This window comes from Nyctereutes procyonoides, unplaced genomic scaffold (assembly GCF_905146905.1).
Source record: "Nyctereutes procyonoides isolate TBG_1078 unplaced genomic scaffold, NYPRO_anot_genome, whole genome shotgun sequence".
In the NCBI taxonomy this organism is placed as follows: Eukaryota; Metazoa; Chordata; class Mammalia; order Carnivora; family Canidae; genus Nyctereutes; species Nyctereutes procyonoides.
The window spans coordinates 38,614,655-38,633,100 of record NW_026575140.1 but is presented as its reverse complement, the minus strand read 5'-3'; the positions used below and the strand labels follow the sequence as shown (position 1 = coordinate 38,633,100).

Here is an 18,446-nt window from a genome sequence, read left to right as displayed (position 1 = left end):
GAATGAGAAAATTCTGCCTGTGGGAAGACGGTAAGCCAAACATTTGGTGAACAGAAAGGAGACTGCTAGAGTCATTAGTGTTGTTCTCCAAATATTCCTGGCTCCTTCCCTTCAAGATACTGGGCAGGATTACAGAGATTTAAAATTAGGCATTGCCACGTGACTTGCTTTGGCCAATGATACATGAGAAGTGCGGTATGTCACTTCCTGGTGGATGCCTCCAGAGCCAGTGAATAGTTTGCTGCCTTCTCTCCCCCCAGCCAAGATAGTAATGAGAAGCACGTGTCAAGGCGAAGCCAACCTCAGCCCAAGTCGTCAAGTGTCCACAGTGAGCAGAACTCCCCTGCAGACCCTGAGTGGGGGCATGTAGCATGAGCGCAAAATAGACTTCCCTGAGGTAAGCCACTGAGATGTCCGGCTTGTTTGTTAGAGCAGCACAGCCCAGCCTTTCCTGACTGATCCTGAAAGTGAGAGAGGAGGCAGGAGAGCAGAAGTGAGAGCATGAAAGGCCCTTCTCTCAGGCAAAGGCCTCCAAACTGTTTCCAGGTCATAAGGGGAAACCATGAAAGCTTCCAAGCAGGGGTGTTAACATGAACAGATCTGCTATTTTTTGGATAAAATATGCTATTTCTCAACATAAGGAGAAAATAAGCCTACTAAACCACATAAGGCAAAGAGAAACACACAGAACCCTTAGGCAAAATATATATGTATATATATACATATATATTGTATATATGTGTGTGTGTGTGTGTGTATAAAAATACACATATTCCTAAGTCTTGAAGTTTCTAAATACAGGAGCTCTGAAAGGAGGCTTGAAAGGAGTTCCAGAAAATCAGGCATGGTAATTTGTTCTATCCCACCATCCAAGTGCCATTCCCGTACAGACAACTAATACTTTACAAGAAAGTCTCCCAGAGCAGAGCAGAAACAAGGGAATGTAACAAACACCTGAGGTCAATTTTCAGCGGTCTGTGTGACCTGAGCAAGATTCTTAAGCTCCCTGGGGCCAGTTCCTCACATGTTTAAATCCAAATAAGAACACATGCAGCTCGAGATGGTCATAGGAAGAAAGAGCATATTTAAATTGCTCAGGTGAATGCCTGATTCGTGGTAGGTGTTTAATACCTGACATTTATTTTTATTACCATTAACATTAAAAAAATTTATTAAGAACGTCAGCTCCCTGATTACAAAAGACAAGGATTCAGGGCAACAGAATAGAGAATGTTCTCTCCTTGAGGAAAGTAACTGGATCTTGTCATCACCGTATTGCCGTGGGGGGGGGGGGGCGGGGGGAGCCACTCAGTTTTCCTTTGCTGCGGAAGGGAAAGAGAGGTGAGTGCGTGGGGTGAAGGAAAGCTGTCAAGATTTCCAACACTAGCGGCTGTTGGGCCACTGAGTCTGAACTCTCAAAGCCACAAATAACCTTAAAACTCTGGGCTGTAAACCCAAAGCTGGATTCCCCTAAGTTCAGAAGCTGAAAAGCCAGAATTAGAACCTTAAGAACCCACGTGGCTGCAGGTCCAACTTCAAACCCCAGTCCTGGAGGGATGCAGGGCCCGCGCAGGTGCTGACTCCTGAGCTTTTCCTTCATCTTCCTCCTCTCCCTGCACCTCACTGGAGTAAGTGCACCTGGTCCCGCCGAGTCACACTCAAATCCTGGCGTTCCATCGAGGCTCTGGGACACACACCCTCCCCCCCCCCCCCCCCGCAGGAAGGGTCTGGCTGTTAGGACCACCTCCTGGTGCTGGAGGCGATGACGCTACCCTAACGGAGCCCAGCGAGGTGGGTCTCCGCCGCTGCACTTGCAGACCTGCAGGAGCTCAGAGCTCAGCCACGTGTTCACTTCACGCCGTGGCGGCGCTGGGCCACGACAGGAGCCACGACTCCCGACTTCGGGATTCTTTCCGCCACACACTTTTGTCCCCAAGGGGTGCGGGGTAGTGGGGTGGGGGGTGGGGGGGAGTGGGGGGTGGAGGATAAAAGAACAACCGCAGAAAGGGCGCCACTTACATGAGTCTAGCGCTTCCTAGAGGCCACCCGGGATATGGGCGCACCACCCGGCCGGGAGGGAGCCGGTTTGAAATCCAGGTCCCACCCGGGACTCGCTGCGTGACTTATTCCTGAGTATCTGACACTCTCGGGACTTGTTTTCCTGTAAACAGATCAGGACTTGGAGGGTGTCTGTGTGTGTGCGCGGGTGGTTGCACGTTGTGCGGGGGCGCGCAGCAGACGATCACCGGTGTTCCCCAAGTTTCGGATTCCCTACACGCTCATTCACAACTGGAGCTGAGTTGCCCCCTAATCCCACCCCCTAGTAGAGAAATTTCCCCAGCGGGCAGAACTGTGAAGCCTCGCACCCCTTTTCCCTTGGTCTGCAGGGTGCGCTGCGGGGGGTGGGGGGCTGCAGCGCGGACTGAGCTGCGCGCCCAGTTCGGAGCAGTGCAAACCCCCGGGCGGCTGGCGCAGCCGGACAGCAGCGCCGGCGGCCGCTGGTGAACTTGACCGGGACACAAACTTCGCGGCGTCCTCAACGGGGGGCGGGGAGGGGGGCGCACTCTCGCGAGACCGCCCCTAAACTTACGCCCACTTTCACTTGCCCCCACAGGGGACTTAAGAGAGCCACCTTAAGGGCGGTGCTCCCGCCCCCCGGAAGTGCGGGGGGGGCGGGGGACGCCGGCCGGAGCTCGGCCTGCAGCCCCGGCAGGCGGCGGGGCGCCCGCGGAGGACCTCGAGCACCCCAAGTGGGTGCACCCCTCCCCGCACCCCGCGCGCCCTCGGCCCCGGGCACCTGGCCGGGTCCCCGCGCCTTCCCGCCAGCGCCCTGAACTGGAGCCCGCGTCCGCCCGCGTCCGCCCGCGTCCGCCCGGCTCGCGGCAGCCGCCGTCACCCGACAGTCAAATCCCAAGACGTCAGCCCACAATGCACCGGGCGGGCCGGGAAAGACGCGCGGCGGAGGAGAGGGGGGCAGAGCCGGGCGCGAGCCGCGCGGGAGGGGGAGGGGAGGGGGAGGGGAGGGGAGGGGGAGGAGGAGGGGGAGAGGAGGAGAAAGAAGGGCCCAACTGTAGGAGGGCAGCGGAGCATTACCTCATCCCGTGAGCCTCCGCGGGGCCAGAGAAGAATCTTCTAGGGTGGGGTCTCCATGGCGACGGGCGGGCCCGCCCCCTGGAGAGCGACGCGAGCCAATGGGAAGGCCTTGGGGTGACATCATGGGCTATTTTTAGGGGTTGACTGGTAGCAGATAAGTGTTGAGCTCCGGCTGGATAAGGGCTCAGAGTTGCACTGAGTGTGGCTGAGGCGGCGAGGTGGGAGTGGAGGTGCGCGGACTCAGGCAGGCAGGCGGACGCGGGCAGGCGAGACGTCTCGGCAGGAGAGTCCGGGCTGCAAAATCCGCTTTCCGTGTTGCACTTTCCTCTCCGACCGGCCGGAGCCAGCGCCTGTGGCTCCCGGGCTGGTGCTTCGGGGAGCGCCCGGAGAACCCCCTTCTCCAGCCGCCCCCAGGAGGAGAGCCCCGCCGCCCGGGAGCCGCTGACAGCGCGGAGAGCGGCGACAGTCCGTCCGGGCAAGTGCAGAGGGTGGCTGCAGCGGCTCAGAACTTTCCTGGCCGGGAGCACAGGGGACAAGTGGCCCGGGTCCCGGAGCGAACTTTTGCAAAGCTCTGCCGCGCCTGAGGCTGCGGCTGCGGCGGCGGCGGCGGCGGCGGCGGCGGCCGGGACGAGAGAGGCGGCGGCGGAGCGAGGAGACCGCGGAGGGACGTGCGCTCGGCGCCCCTCGCACCGGGTGCTGAACTTGGGCGAGCGCGAGCCGCGGCCGCCCGGCGCCCCCTGCCCCTGCCGCCGCGGGGGCGGGCCCGCGGGCCCCCGGGAGCCGCTGCGCCCCGAGAGCGCCCCGAGCGCGCCCCGTGGGTGACGGCGACTCCTTTCCAAGGCGGGCAGCGCGCGCGCGAGCTGGCCCCGGAGGAGCGCGGCGGCGGCGGCCGAAGCCGGTGAGCGGGGCGCGGGGGGAGGACAGCCGGCGGGAGCGCGCGCCCCTCCAGAAACTTTCCTCCTGCCCAGGGCCGCCCCCCCCCACCCGGGAGGCGCGGGGGTCCCCCGCTCGCCAGCGCGCTGTTGCGGCCCCGGAACTTCTGCGCGCAGCCCAAACTAAGCCCGCGCGAAGTGACGGACTGTTCTATGACTGCAAAGATGGAAACGACCTTCTACGACGATGCCCTCAACGCCTCGTTCCTGCAGTCCGAGAGCGGCGCCTACGGCTACAGTAACCCCAAGATCCTGAAGCAGAGCATGACCCTGAACCTGGCCGACCCGGTGGGCAGCCTGAAGCCGCACCTCCGGGCCAAGAACTCGGACCTGCTCACCTCGCCGGACGTGGGGCTGCTCAAGCTGGCCTCGCCCGAGCTGGAGCGCCTGATCATCCAGTCCAGCAACGGGCACATCACCACCACGCCGACCCCCACGCAGTTCCTGTGCCCCAAGAACGTGACGGACGAGCAGGAGGGCTTCGCCGAGGGCTTCGTGCGCGCCCTGGCCGAACTGCACAGCCAGAACACGCTGCCCAGCGTCACGTCGGCGGCGCAGCCGGTCAGCGGCGCGGGCTTGGTGGCCCCGGCGGTGGCCTCGGCGGCGGGCGGCGGCGGCGGCGGCGGCGGCGGCTTCGGCGCGGGCCTGCACAGCGAGCCGCCGGTCTACGCCAACCTCAGCAACTTCAACCCGGGCGCGCTGAGCGGCGGCGGCGGGGCGCCCTCCTACGGCGCGGCCGGCCTGGCCTTTCCCGCGCAGCCCCAGCAGCCGCCGCCGCCGCCGCCGCCGCCGCAGCAGCAGCAGCCGCAGCAGCCCCCGCCAGCGCCGCACCACCTGTCCCAGCAGATCCCCGTGCAGCACCCGCGCCTGCAGGCCCTGAAGGAGGAGCCGCAGACGGTGCCCGAGATGCCCGGGGAGACGCCGCCCCTGTCCCCCATCGACATGGAGTCGCAAGAGAGGATCAAGGCCGAGAGGAAGCGCATGAGGAACCGCATAGCTGCCTCCAAGTGCCGGAAAAGGAAGCTGGAGAGGATCGCCCGGCTGGAGGAAAAAGTGAAAACCTTGAAAGCGCAGAACTCGGAGCTGGCGTCCACGGCCAACATGCTCAGGGAACAGGTGGCACAGCTTAAACAGAAAGTCATGAATCACGTTAACAGTGGGTGCCAGCTCATGCTAACGCAGCAGTTGCAAACGTTTTGAGGACGGACTGTCGGGGGCTTGAGGGGCAACCGAGAGAGAGGAGAGAGAGAGAGAGAGGAGAAAACAAAACAAAACAAAAAAAAACAAACCACACACACACACAGAGGGCGAGAGAGAACTTGAGAACTGGACAAGTTGCAAGAGAGAGAGCGAGAGAGAAAAGAAGTGTCCAAGGACTAAAGCCAAGGGTATCCAAGTTGGACTGGGCGGCGTCCTGACGGCGCCCCCAGTGTGCACGAGTGGGAAGGACTTGGCGCGCCCTCCCTTGGCACGGGGCCAGGGAGCGGCTGCCCGCGGGCTGCCCCGCTTTGCGGACGGGCTGTCCCCGCGCGAACAGAACGTTAGACTTTTCTTTAACATTGACCAAGAACTGCATGGACCTAACATTCGATCTCATTCAGTATTAAAGGGGTGGGGTGGGGGGGGGAGGGAGGGGGAAGGGCTCCAAACTGCAATAGCGACTGTAGATTGCTTCTGTAGTACTCCTTAAGAACACAAAGGGGAGGAGGAGGGGGGGTGTTGGGGGCGGGGAGGGGAGGCGGGAGGGAGGTTTGTGAGAGCGAGGCTGAGCCTGCAGATGAACTCTTTTCTGGCCTGCCTTCCTTAACTGTGTATGTACATATATATATTTTTTAATTTGATGAAAGCTGATTACTGTCAATAAACAGCTTCATGCCTTTGTAAGTTATTTCATGTTTGTTTGTTTGGGTGTCCCGCCCAGTGTTGTTTGTAAATAAGAGATTTGGAGCACTCTGAGTTTACCATTTGTAATAAAGTATATAATTTTTTTATGTTTTGTTCCTGAAAATTCCAGAAAGGATATTTAAGAAAATAACAATAAAATATTGGAAAAGTACCCCTCCCACAACCTCTTTTCTGCATCATCTGCGGATTAACCTATCTAGGTGGAGTTGAAAGAGTGAAGAGTGTCAACTAAGACCACTCTCAGTGCTGCTTACTGATGTATAGCAGTGAAAACTATTCTCTACTGGACTGGAGAATTAACTGTAGCTTGATGCTCTCCTCAACTTCTACTCTTCCCTCCCCCCAACCATCCATGTAGATAGAGTCACTTACAAAAGATAGTGTGGCCCTTCAGAAGGCTGAGGGAAGGGAGGTTATGGTGGGCCGGGAAGACAGTCCACGGGGAAGTCAAACCATTTAAAGTCTGGATTATACCAAGTGGCATGTGCTGTGACCATTTACGACGTTAGCAGAAATTTTAAGAGTAGTTGTTCATCCTCAGATCAGGAACGGTGGCAGATTTTTACAAAAGATGTATCCTTCCAATTTGGAATCTTTAACAATCCCTAGATAAAAAAGATGGTCTTTGCTTATGAATATTTATAACAGCATTCTTGTCACAATAAACGTATTCAAATACCAATAACAGATCTTGAATTCCTTTCCCTTTACTACTTTTTTTCTTCCCAAGCTCTACACTGAAGCTTTTCTTTTCAGTTGCTGGGGTTAACATTACTGCCATCTGAAGTTACTGGGTAATTAAGAAGCAAAGAATTTAGGAAGAGTCAACACAGAATTTGCAATCTGGATGAAAGATTCTCCCCGTTTCATTAATATTCTCTCTCTCTCTCTCTCTCTCTCTCTCTCTCTCTCTCTCTCTCTCCCCCCCCATTCCCATCTTCTCTCTCTCTCTGAAATAATCACCCATACTTAGACAAATTACCACTATAGCAATTTACCATTTGGGATTCTTCTATAGTTTGTTTCTTAATTTGTTTCTAAAATAATCAACCTTGCTTAAGTTATTATTACAGAAAGAGCCTTGAAAGATAGTAATCTATGTAACATGGAAAAGATTCATAAGAGAAACCATGAACACACCAACACAATGATTACATGTGTAAATCAAACCTTAGCTCTGGGGAAACGGCAACCTTAAATTCTGTCTACAGATATAACTTGGGAGATCAACAAGGTAGTATGCAACAAGGGAACAATTTTTGCCTCGTCGCTTTTCATCCCAGGAGCCAGTATGATTATCAAGCAGCAAAAGCAATTTGATATCCAGGAATATTTCACAAACCACTAATTGAGGCAGGGCTGTTTGCTCATTAGCAGTGCTCTGGTACCCAACAGGTCTGAGAGTGCTAATACCCTGCCTGTGGCTGTTAATCCAAAGACACAAAGAGTTTCTCCTTAGGAGTGTACCTAGGAGTGGAAGAGATCGGACAGACTTGTTAGCTATCAGATCCACTCCGTTGTAATAACACTACCAAAGGGTTACTGGGAGCAGAGCAGAGTTTGCCAAACAGTGAATTTGCCGATGTCAGCAACCCGGAAGGTGAGTTGATTTTGACCATATGTAGGAATAGTCAGCAGAGGGACAATAAAGCACTTTGGGGTGGGGCTCTATGGAAGCTAAACAAGAGCCAACTAGAAAAAATAAGCAGGCTGGGGAATTAATTACCTGCAAAGGTAGACTAAGCCCAGACAACAGAGCAGCGCAGAAAAGCCACACCACTCCCCAGCTTTATTTAGACTCCAAGTGTTTAAAAAAAAAAAAAAAAAAAAAAAAAAAGCCTGAAACTCAGGCCTATCCCCACACTTGTTTGTTTCAACTAACATTCTAAATATGTATCCCTGAAATTCTAACCAGTCCAACAAAGGGGTTAGAAAAATCGCTGTGGTGGAAGAAATTAACCAATGATCTTTGGACACAGAAAATCAGCTAATTTTGTAGAAACACAAAAGTTAATTTTATTTTGCCATTGAATGAGTTATTCTTTGGGTAACACTAGTAGTTGGAGAAGATGAAGCCAGTGACACATAAAGCCGTTAATTCTAATTTGTTTTAGATATGTATATTTCAAACAGAGATTCTTAACCCTCTGTGTCCACTGGGGCAGGGGGTTCATGAACTCAATGAAAAAGCCTACAAAATTCTATGTCTGTGTACGTGCATGCACACATGGGCACATCCTTGCTCCCCTGAGGAAAGAAATCATTAGCTTTTATTTGGTTTTCACAGAGTTCCATGACTCAAAAATGGTTAATAAATTCCTAAGCTTAATAGCTACACACTCACTATGAGAAATTTACCTTTGTGTGAATCTAAATGTCGTACCTTTTCACCCTTCCATGCTTCTGCTTGAGCTCATCCGCCTACCTGGAATAACTTTCCTTTCCAGTTCAGCCATCCTTCAAGGCTTGGCATACATAGCACCTTCTCTATGAACCCGTCCTTGCTAACTCTATTTTCAGGTGGAATGAATATTCCCGTTGAGCATTCATAACATTCCATCAAAACTTCTATAATAGCACTTACCAATAGCACTTACGTATATTATCATTGTCAACTTCTGTGTCTCTTGGCTAGAGCCCTCTCCTACTCATCTGTGGACCCCAGACTCCTAGTATAGTGCCTGGTACTAGGAGGTGTTTTTAAAATAAATGTGCAATGACTGAACAAGAAATTGAACTTAAACCATCCTCCAAAATAATTCCAGGTCTTAATTTCTTCTAGTGAAATATATCCCATCCATTTCCAGGTGTACAAGTCAAGATGAGTTGAAGACCCCCAAGGAAATTCAAGCCCAGCCAAGTTTTGATGAGTGTTCTGAAGTGCTATCTTCAATGGGTGTTCTTAAAATAACTAAGCTGTTAACACATCCTTCCAGCCAAATGGTGTCCCTTCCCCCCACTCTGCTAATGCAAGTGTGTATCTCTTTATATAAAATGGATCTGCCTGAAACATTAAGCTTGGAGGTGGAGATGGGCAAGGGGATAATGTGTGACCATTAGGCAAGCATAAAAAATAGTTCCAGATGTGGCTTTATTAAAAACAACCACTTTGTTGGTAATGGCAGAGAGAGCTTTCTGTTTGTAAAGTTAATGTATCTCAGGGGTCTAGAAGTTAGTGCTCAGTATGTCTCGGGTACAGATAAGGATCATGCTAAAGTATCTATTCCCCATGTCCTTTTATTGCTTGAGGAAATGTGTCTTGGTGGAACAAAGGGGGGAAAAAACAATGCCTTTTACTCTGCCCTATCCTTGCCTCCACAGGTCTTCTATATGGGTCAAGTGAAATGTCATGGAAGATGGGAAAAGGTTAGAATATGGGACAGTCCCAGAAAGTGACATTATTCCTTCCTAACTCTTGAACCTGACCCCGTTTATTTGATTTTGGACTTCTGACATCCCAGAGAAAGGCATTCCCCTGGGTCCGGGTCTCATTGAGACCCTATGCTAAGCGCAGGGATTCAATGATGAGCAAGACACAATCCCTAGTCTCCAGGAACTCACAGTCTGGTGGGGAGGAGAATAGAGATGAACCACAGAGAGGTGCCAGATTTGGGGAGGAGGAGCCATTATCAGGAGAGACTTTACAGGAGAGGTGACATCTGAGCTGAGCCAGTGGCACTCACCAGGAAGGGAAAGTTGGAAGAGGAACTTGTGTGCAAGGAAAACATAGTGCTTTCAGAGAGCTGTAAGCTGTTTGGAGAGTCTGGGAATGAAGATATGGAAAGAAAAATGAAGGGAGATGAAGCAAGAAAGTTTAGGTGTCAGGTTGTGAAGTAGTATCTGTTCCATGCTAAGAGTTTGGGTGTTATTCTGCAGGTGATAGGAAATGTAGAAGACGGCAGAGGAAGAAAACAGCCTCTCTCAACTTGAGAAAGATTCATACAGGTTAACAGTTTGGATGATGGACTAGTGGGGAAGACACAAGGTGAGGAAAGCAATATCAAAGACAGGATTTAGTTAATTTAGAATGCCCATGGTCTTTAAAGCTATCCTGGAGTTGGGGGAGAAATGGGGAGAAGATGGCTTAGGCGGAGCCCCATTATGCCACATTTCTTCCTACACAACTCCCTGGCAAGCTAGGCCTAAGGAGGGATATTGGGAAGTTTGTGCTTCGCCTCAGCTACTTGTCCTGAACTTCAGATCTCACGTGTTGACTTGACATCTGAAGGGAAATCATCTTATAAAATAGTCCACAGTCTACCTGCCTGGTGTCAAGATGCTCAAATAAACAGATATAAAAGAAAAGGGATTGTGAGCTCACCACTGCAGGACCCAAACCTGATTTTATGTCGTCCCTCAGAATTGACCAAGCTCAGTAGGACCAACTGAACCAAACTATGCAAACCTTTTGATGCCAGTGAAGAGACCAGTGTTTTTACTTTTGTTGGGAGAATTGAATAACGACACCTCACATTCATGCAACACTCATTTTATTCATCGAGCAACATTGTATTCCTATTTTGTGCCATGCACTTAGAAATGCAATGAGGAGAGTGAAATCCACAGGATGCCTCCCCTCAAGGAGTTTTTATTCTGGTAAGAGATACTGTAAAGAGAGAACACACCAATAAATGTATGAGTCTACACCTTGACGAGCACAGTTAAAAACTGGGCACCGTGAAAGAGAAAAACCATCTAAAATGGACCAAGAGAGTTGGGACGCCTGGGTGGCTCAGTGGTTGAGCATCTGCCTTTGGCTCAGGGTGTGATCCCAGAGTCCTGGGATTGAGTCCCATGTCAGGTTCTCCGAAGGGAGCCTGCTTCTCCTTCTGCCTATGTCTCTGCCTCTCTCTGTGTGTCTCTCATGAATAAATAAATAAAATCTTAAAAAAAAAAAAAAACTGGACCAGGAGAAAAAAAAAGGCCTTTCTGCCAGAATGCCTGAATTGAGACTTTCTCCATGACTGGAATTCATTGAGTGAAAAGCAGGAGAAGGGGCAGCAGTTGGAGGGGCAGCATGAAGGAAAGCTTGGGAAAGACTTTGGGGCACCCTAAGGGTTTAGAGACAGGCTGCTGTCCTGGAGCTCAGTGAGCAAAGGAAGTGTGATGAGCAATGCGATAGGTCCTCACCAGGTCATGCTCTTGTCTCTCCTGTCCCCTTCCATTTTCACCACTACCCAGGCTGTGTCATTGTTGGTAGCTGTATCTCACAGAGACAGCAACTGATGCACCCAGGGAGTCTAAAGAGCTTTTGTCCATGCTCCTCATCCACTGGCTTGTGGGGCCACAATTAAGCTTCAAGAACCATATTCTTCTCCTATTTTGTTCCAGGAATCACATGCCCTGGTGATCCTGGGTTCCTTACCCGGAGCACGTCCCCGCTTCCACATCAAGCACCCTAAGGAACTGAATTAGTCATCAGAAGGCTCTTTGATGTGTACACCATCTGAGCAAAGGTAATCAGATAGTCTCCTGGGATATGTCATCTATGCCATAGCAGCAAGTAGTGAACTCTCCTTGCCCTGCTACAAACTCCTCCTCTCTAGAGGGCCCAGAATACTTAGTGCTGAGAACCCCTGATACTCTCTTGCCATACAGACTTCCTCTATGTACATCCACTGAAAAATAGTGCCTGATGGTGGACTCATTGTTGCTTCAGAAAATTGGATTACCAGATCACTAAGTTACTGCCTACTGCTACCTACAGCTACCTGCACAGAATTTGTGTATTTCTCAGTTCTCCCTCAGACTGTCAGTCCAACAGATTCCGCTAATGGCTTCTCTCTTCCAGAATGTTGATTCATCTAGGTTCATGCTCAGAGGGAGGATTTTTCCCTGGCCTTATCACAAGTCCAAGAAAAAGATGGGCAGGAACCTGGGCTGTTATATAATCGACCACACTAACAGAATGTTTACAGTCGCCACTAACAAAAGACACAATTTAAAGAAGAAGTCCAGACATGAACCAAGTCCAAAGCTCAGTGACCTCGTTCATTGACATCATCATGGGCTTAGGAGCTTTAAATCTTTCCACGTCACCATTCTTGGTGTGTCCAGGAAGTTTCTCGTGTGGCCTCAAGATAACTTTGGCAGTTCCTGGCATCATAGGTAAACGCAATAATCACTAGTAATGCAAAGATATTTACTTTAATATTTCCCTTTTTTATTAGCAAGATGCTTTTCTAGATGCTCCCCACCTCCACCCCAGTAGACATCCCCTCAGGTCCCGGAGGCCAGGAGTTGGTCACATACATATACGCAGACAGGGAATGAGACTTCCATAATTGGCCTACAATCATGATTCACTATTTTGGATCACCTTTTTCTAAGCACATGGGAAAGTGAACACAGAAAGTTGTTTTTAAAATAAATGAAAAATCAAGGCTCTGATGGCAAGAAAGAAGTGAGAGAGAGGATGGCTTTGGGGTTGGTGGATGTTCCCTAATGCTCTACACCAAATATTTCCAGTTCTCCTCTTGGGTACAAGGTAGGGTAATACTTTCCCATCTCCTACCTCCTTGAAGGAAGGAGTAAGAAGGCTTCTTACATGGGTAAGAAGCCATATGACTTGTGTCAGCCAATGAAATGTGAGCAAGGGTGACATCTGTCACATCCAGGTGGAAAGAAGCCTAAGAGCAAGTGAGATTCAACATGCTTCCTTTTCCCAGCTTTGGCAACCATGGAACCACAGAGAAGGAGTGTCCATTAACCTGGGTCTTTATTTTTTTTTATTTTTTATTTATTTATGATAGTCACACACACACACACACACACAGAGAGAGAGAGAGAGAGAGAGAGAGAGGCAGAGACATAGGCAGAGGGAGAAGCAGGCTCCATGCACCGGGAGCCCGGCGTGGGATTCGATCCCGGGTCTCCAGGATCGGGCTCTGGGCCAAAGGCAGGCGCTAAACCGCTGCGCCACCCAGGGATCCCAACCTGGGTCTTTAAATAATGATGATGTAGATCTGAGTCCCTCCTCATCCCCAGCATATCTGCAATAGACATTTAACATGAGCAAGAACAAAACCTTTTTTGTTTTGGGACACAGAGATTTGAGAGCTGCTTGTTTCTGTAGGATTACCCAGCCTTTCTCAACTCCAGGAGAAAACAACAGTATCTTCACAAGTATCACCTGTATAATGTTCATAATAGATACCATTTACCAAGTTTCTACCATGTAGCAGGCACTGTCCTGGGTCTCATAAGGTAAAGATAGGGCTGTATTTTGCATACGAGAAAATGGAGGTTTGAGTCTTGTTCGGGTTCATGGAATAAGTGATTGTTGGAAGCCCAAGTTGAGTCCAGGTCTTTCTGACTGCAAAGAGCTTGCACTGTATACACATGTCCTTATTCCCAAGTAGAACTGCCACATGAATTTATATCTAGTTGAGCCTCACAACTTTCCTGCTGTCATTCTGCACTTCACAGATCTAGGAAGACACCAGAGCCTCTCCCTTTCCACTCTTCCTCTGTATCCTCCTGGTGACACGAAGCTCAAGGTGTCATGAGCTAGAGGAGGCACAAGGATTTTGGAACCAAATGGTCCAGAGGATCAATCCAGGCTCTGCAGTTGTACCTGGGGGAGTGAGGAGCAAGTACCTTAATATTGCTAAAGCCTCAATCTCTTCCTTTGTAAAAATGAGGACAGCTATGGATACCTCAGAAGATTGTCAGGAGGATCATATATATAAAGCCCTTGTATGGAGCAGACAAGCAAGAATTAGTCATTTTTCATGATGGACTATTTCATCGTAATTTAAAATGAAATAATCAGGAATCTCCCACCCCATGGCCCCAAGCCAGTGTGCATGCATGCACATACAAACCGTCCTCGCTGAAATGCAAACGTTTCCCACTAAGATTCAACAAGGTCTCACAGAGTCTGCTTCTTGGTCATATAAGGGCTGGCAGGTCCTGTCTATGGGCTGGAGAAAAGTTTTGTTTCCCCAGCTGCACTCACAGGGGAATGCTCTGCAGGCACGGCATTGGGAACCTGTTTGACTTGGCTCAGAGGCCTGTCAGCACATTCAGGAAGTGAAGTCAGAGAGAAGCAGGATTTCAAACAGAGCCAGCTGCACACGAATGCCCAGGCAGTGACATGCCTTATCTAGGCAGGGTGCCTATCAGCCTGGGTTGCCCTGGGTGCTGTCAAAGAAGCCTCTGAGAATGGCTCTGAGCCAGAAAAGGAAGAAGCAGTGTCTGGCACCCAGAGAAGGGCTGTGACTTCCATAACAAAGCAGCCAGAAGGGCTACGCAGGGTTCACCTAAGCCAGCCCCCTCTCTTGGGCAGCAGAATGACTAAGGCTGGACTCCCAGAGCTTGCTGGGTCAAGAGGCTAATGTTTATCTCTCTGGAGACTTGAACTCAAGTGTTGGGAATGGAACGAAGGAGAGGGGGAGGATAGCAAAAAGAAGGAATAGGTTAGGAAGACTGGGCAGGGGAGACAGAAAAATGGATGGTGTTCCACAGCATGTGGATCCCTGAGAAGGAACACGCTACCATTCTCCAGCCACGTCCGGGACCAAGTACAGTGAGTAACTAAGACCTTCATGAACCATAATCCCAACTAGAACATCTCCTAGCTGTGAGTAGGAAGATAGTTAATTTCTCTAAGCCTCAATTTCATTAGCTAGGAAATAGAGATGGTAATACCTACCCCCACAGGGTTGTTGTAAGGGTTGAATAAGCTGACATAGCTTAGTGCTGGCAAATCAGAAAGGTATCAGAATTCTATGGTTGCAAGCGATAGAAAATTCAGTTTATGTAAAAAAAAAAAAGAAGCAATTTTATTAAATATATCATTGAAAAGCCATCAGTAGAAGTCGTTCTAGACCTGGCTATATGCAGGGCTCAGATGATATTAATTAATTAATTAATGGAAATTGATTTCCCTCCATCACTCAGCTTGCTATGGGAAGTATTAGCTTCTTGCTCAGGCTCCATATGAAAGTGTCCAGCAGATCCCGCTCTCTGTCCATGGGAATAAGTAAGATGGCAACAGCAGTTACTTCCCTTCTCCCAGGACGGTGTTTCATTGATCTGATTGGGTCTCATATCCATCCCTGAACCACCTGAACCAGTCACCATGACTGAGGGATGGCATGTGACATACTGATTGGCTTAGGTGTAGGACAACTTTCAATACTAAGGTTTAGGAGTCCCATCAAACCACATGGTCAGAGAAGAGAGAGAGGGGGAAGAAAAGATCCTCAAAGCAATGTCAGGACCTATAAAAGAGTAGATGCTGCTCCATCTATTTTGTGATTATTGTTGTTACTATTATCACATTTTACAAGTCAGGATAGAGGGGCAACTAGTCCCCTTCAAAAGCTGGGTCAAATTCATGATACATTCTTCAATCTCTTATAACAAGTTTGAAGCTCAAGGTATAAATCATCAAAACATATTGCACTGGATGGAAAATGTTTGGGAGGACTGTATTAAACAATATAACATGTGAAAATACTCTGTAAAAAAGAGTTACTTATTAATATTAGTCGCTTTTGTAATGTTTATTGTAAAAAATTAACTCATGCAGGCCAGCTGAAATAGAGTCAAAGATACTCCAGGCAAGACTATGAAATGTCAGGACCCCACCAATCTATTCTGGTCTGTATTTTTCTCTACTTTCCTGCTCACTGAACTCTATCAGTATCAGTATCTACAACTAGTATTTCCACAATTCAAATGCTGAAGGAGTAAAGGTCAGGAAAAAAAAGAAGTAGACAGTCATCATGACTGAATTCTAAAAAGGAGAATCCGAGGAGGACACTTGATGGGATGAGCACTGGGTGTCACACTATAGGTTGACAAATTGAATTTAAATTTTAAAAATGAAAGTCAGCCCTCGACACAAGGGTTTGTAAAATAAAAAATAAAAAAAATCCAAAAAATAATCCAAAAAAATAAACAATAAAAGAATAAATTTTAAAAATGTAAAAAAAGGAAGGAAAGAAGGAAGGAAGGAAGGAAGGAAGGAAGGAAGGAGAAAAAAATTAAAAATAAAAAGGAGAATCCAAAACACAAAGAAATATTCTTTTCTTCTACTCACATCAAAGATCTTTACATGAAAGATCTCTGAATGTCTAGAAGTGGTTATTAGCATAAGAAATGAATGAAAAATCCAGTGTTTCAAGAACAGCATACCAAGAAAGGTTGATGGGTCTACTGCATGGTTTAAGACATTTCCAGGAGGTGATATGGTGACCAATTCTTGGCATAAATAGTCAAAATCTTTCCACCTTAGGATACCAACATGGGATTGAATGATCATGACTCTCTCAGAAGGTAGTGTTACCGTGTTTATTCACCAAATGTTGAACACCTCCTCCGTGCCAGACACTGAGCGCTGCAAGTTATGTAAGATATCAATCCTACTATCAAAAGCTGATGGTGGGGCACCTGGGTGGCTCAGTCAGTTAAGCAGCTGGCTCTTGATTTCAGCTCAGGTCATGATCTCAGGGTCCTGGGATCAAGCCCTGCATTGGGCTCCTGGCTCAGCAGGGCATCTGATTCAGGATTCAGCTTTCTCTCTCTCTCTCTCTCTCTCTCTCTCTCTCTCTCTCCCCCTCTGCCTCTCTCCCTGTCACTCTTGCTCACATTCTCACTCTCTCTCTCTCTCAAATAAATAAGTCTTTAAAAAAAAAAAAGCTGATGGCATTCAATATATTAGTTGCTGTGAGAGAGGTAAATACAATATACTTTGGAAACAATATCCCACCTAAGGGAGTTGAACAATGGCCTCACTGAGAAGCCAACTTGGAATTGTATCTTTAAAAAGATGAAAAATGGGGTGATGGTGTTCCAGAGAGAGAGAGACCAAGGCCCATCAGTCAAGCATCAACAAAATAGACAAAAATAGATGGAGTTTCTGCCCAGTGACTGTCAGGTAAGGAAAAGAGACATTTAACAGATTCTTAAACACATGATCAAAATTACTTACCAAGCCCAGCACCTTGCAAAGTGCTACAAAGATGTACAAGCAGTACTACTGCAGCCCGCTCCCAGAGCATTCAGTGGAAGGGTGGGGAGGAGCCTGACTCAGTCTGATCATTAGGGGAGGCCTCTCCAAGGAAATGACCTTTAAACTGGGACCTGATGGAATCAGTCAGGCAGATGGGAGTGGGTGGGGACAGCATTCCTGTCTTGGGCAAAAGCATGTGTTAGAAGTAGCCAGAAGACCAGTGTGGTTAGAATGTAAGGTTCCCTCCAGGAGAATTAAGGGAGGAGATGGGAAGAGAAGGAGGCCATGGGGGCAGGTGAATCCAGATGGTGAGCAATTGAATGCAGGATGTCCAAACAGAGCACCTCAATGACCCCCAAGTCTCAAACAACCCGAGAGGCTAGATGACAGTGAGCAAAGAGAACTTAACGCATGTTCTAAAAGTCACACATTTCATGCTTAGGGCAGAAGCTCTGATTCCTGGCTACAAGACATGGATCATGACATTAGCTGTTTGTGAAGCTCTTGGGGCCCAGACTTGGGGCCAATGCCTTCTGTGCTACCTTGTTCAACCTCGCAACGGCCCTATCAGCTAGCTATCACAGGCCTGCTCCTCGGTCTGCAAGCTCGACTGGTCCCAGAAAATGGTTGCGTCCTCCGACTGTACAAGTGAGGAGCGGGGTTTGGCTCTAAAGTCCGGCCCTTGGTCATTCCATCAGGCTACCTCTGAAGGAATCAAAATCTTTAAGAATCTTGAAAATTCAACAGCTCAGCAATATCACCCTCCTCGAGCGGCACTTCAGCAGACAGTAGGTTTACAAGAAACGCTAATTCCTTTTTTTAACGTGAAAGGTGAATGGGAACTCCAGGGACCTTTTAATTTTCTCTCCCTTCCATATCTGGGCTTTAAGCCCCTGCTGTTTTGAATTCCATTTCGAATGAAAAAATAACCAAAAACCACTCTCTGCCAAGCCATTTGGATTTAAAACAGACTGGCAGAAACCTGGAAAGAGTCAAGATTCTCCTTAATATATCAAATACAGCAGCCAGACCCAATCTGAGAGGCTTTGCTCCATTTTGTAGAGAACAGGCCGTATTTTGAAAATGGATGAGTAAGGTTCACTGTTGCGACTTGTTTCAAGGTCTGGAGGCCAGGCCTGGTTTTGATCTGACAGGCCTGGGTCTCCAAATGTGGGTTATTCCTTCGCAGAGACTCAGAGAGGCAGCTTGCTCACCAGGCACAGCCCTGGAACAGTGTCCCTTTGAAGACTTCCTCTGTGGGTCTTAAGTGGGATTTGGTGCCCATTGTGGAATCACAGTAATGAGCTCAAAACTAATGTTTTTCATTACGCCAGCAAATCAGTCAGCCCCTCTGTTTGCTCAGGTGTGTGGCTGTGTGCCCCATGCCCCGATCTCTATATAAGAACAAAATAAATATTTTCAAAAGGAAGAAAGAATTGAAGACGAAGGAATGTCACAACTGGTGGGATAGGAAAAAATGAGAGAAAGGAAGCTCTGGTCTCCTTAAAGTAAGATATAATTGCCATCTACTTTCTTTACTAATTGGTCACCCT

The 18,446-nt window shown here is 48.8% G+C and overlaps 1 protein-coding gene across 1 annotated transcript; it reads left to right on the top strand.

Moving 5' to 3' along the window:
* Window positions 1-4,143: 4,143 nt before the first annotated feature.
* Window positions 4,144-5,390, top strand: JUN (Jun proto-oncogene, AP-1 transcription factor subunit). The gene has a single exon (XM_055306966.1). The coding sequence runs from the start codon at window positions 4,179-4,181 to the stop codon at window positions 5,223-5,225; it is 1,047 nt and encodes a 348-aa protein (XP_055162941.1). The 5' UTR covers window positions 4,144-4,178; the 3' UTR covers window positions 5,226-5,390.
* Window positions 5,391-18,446: the final 13,056 nt, after the last annotated feature.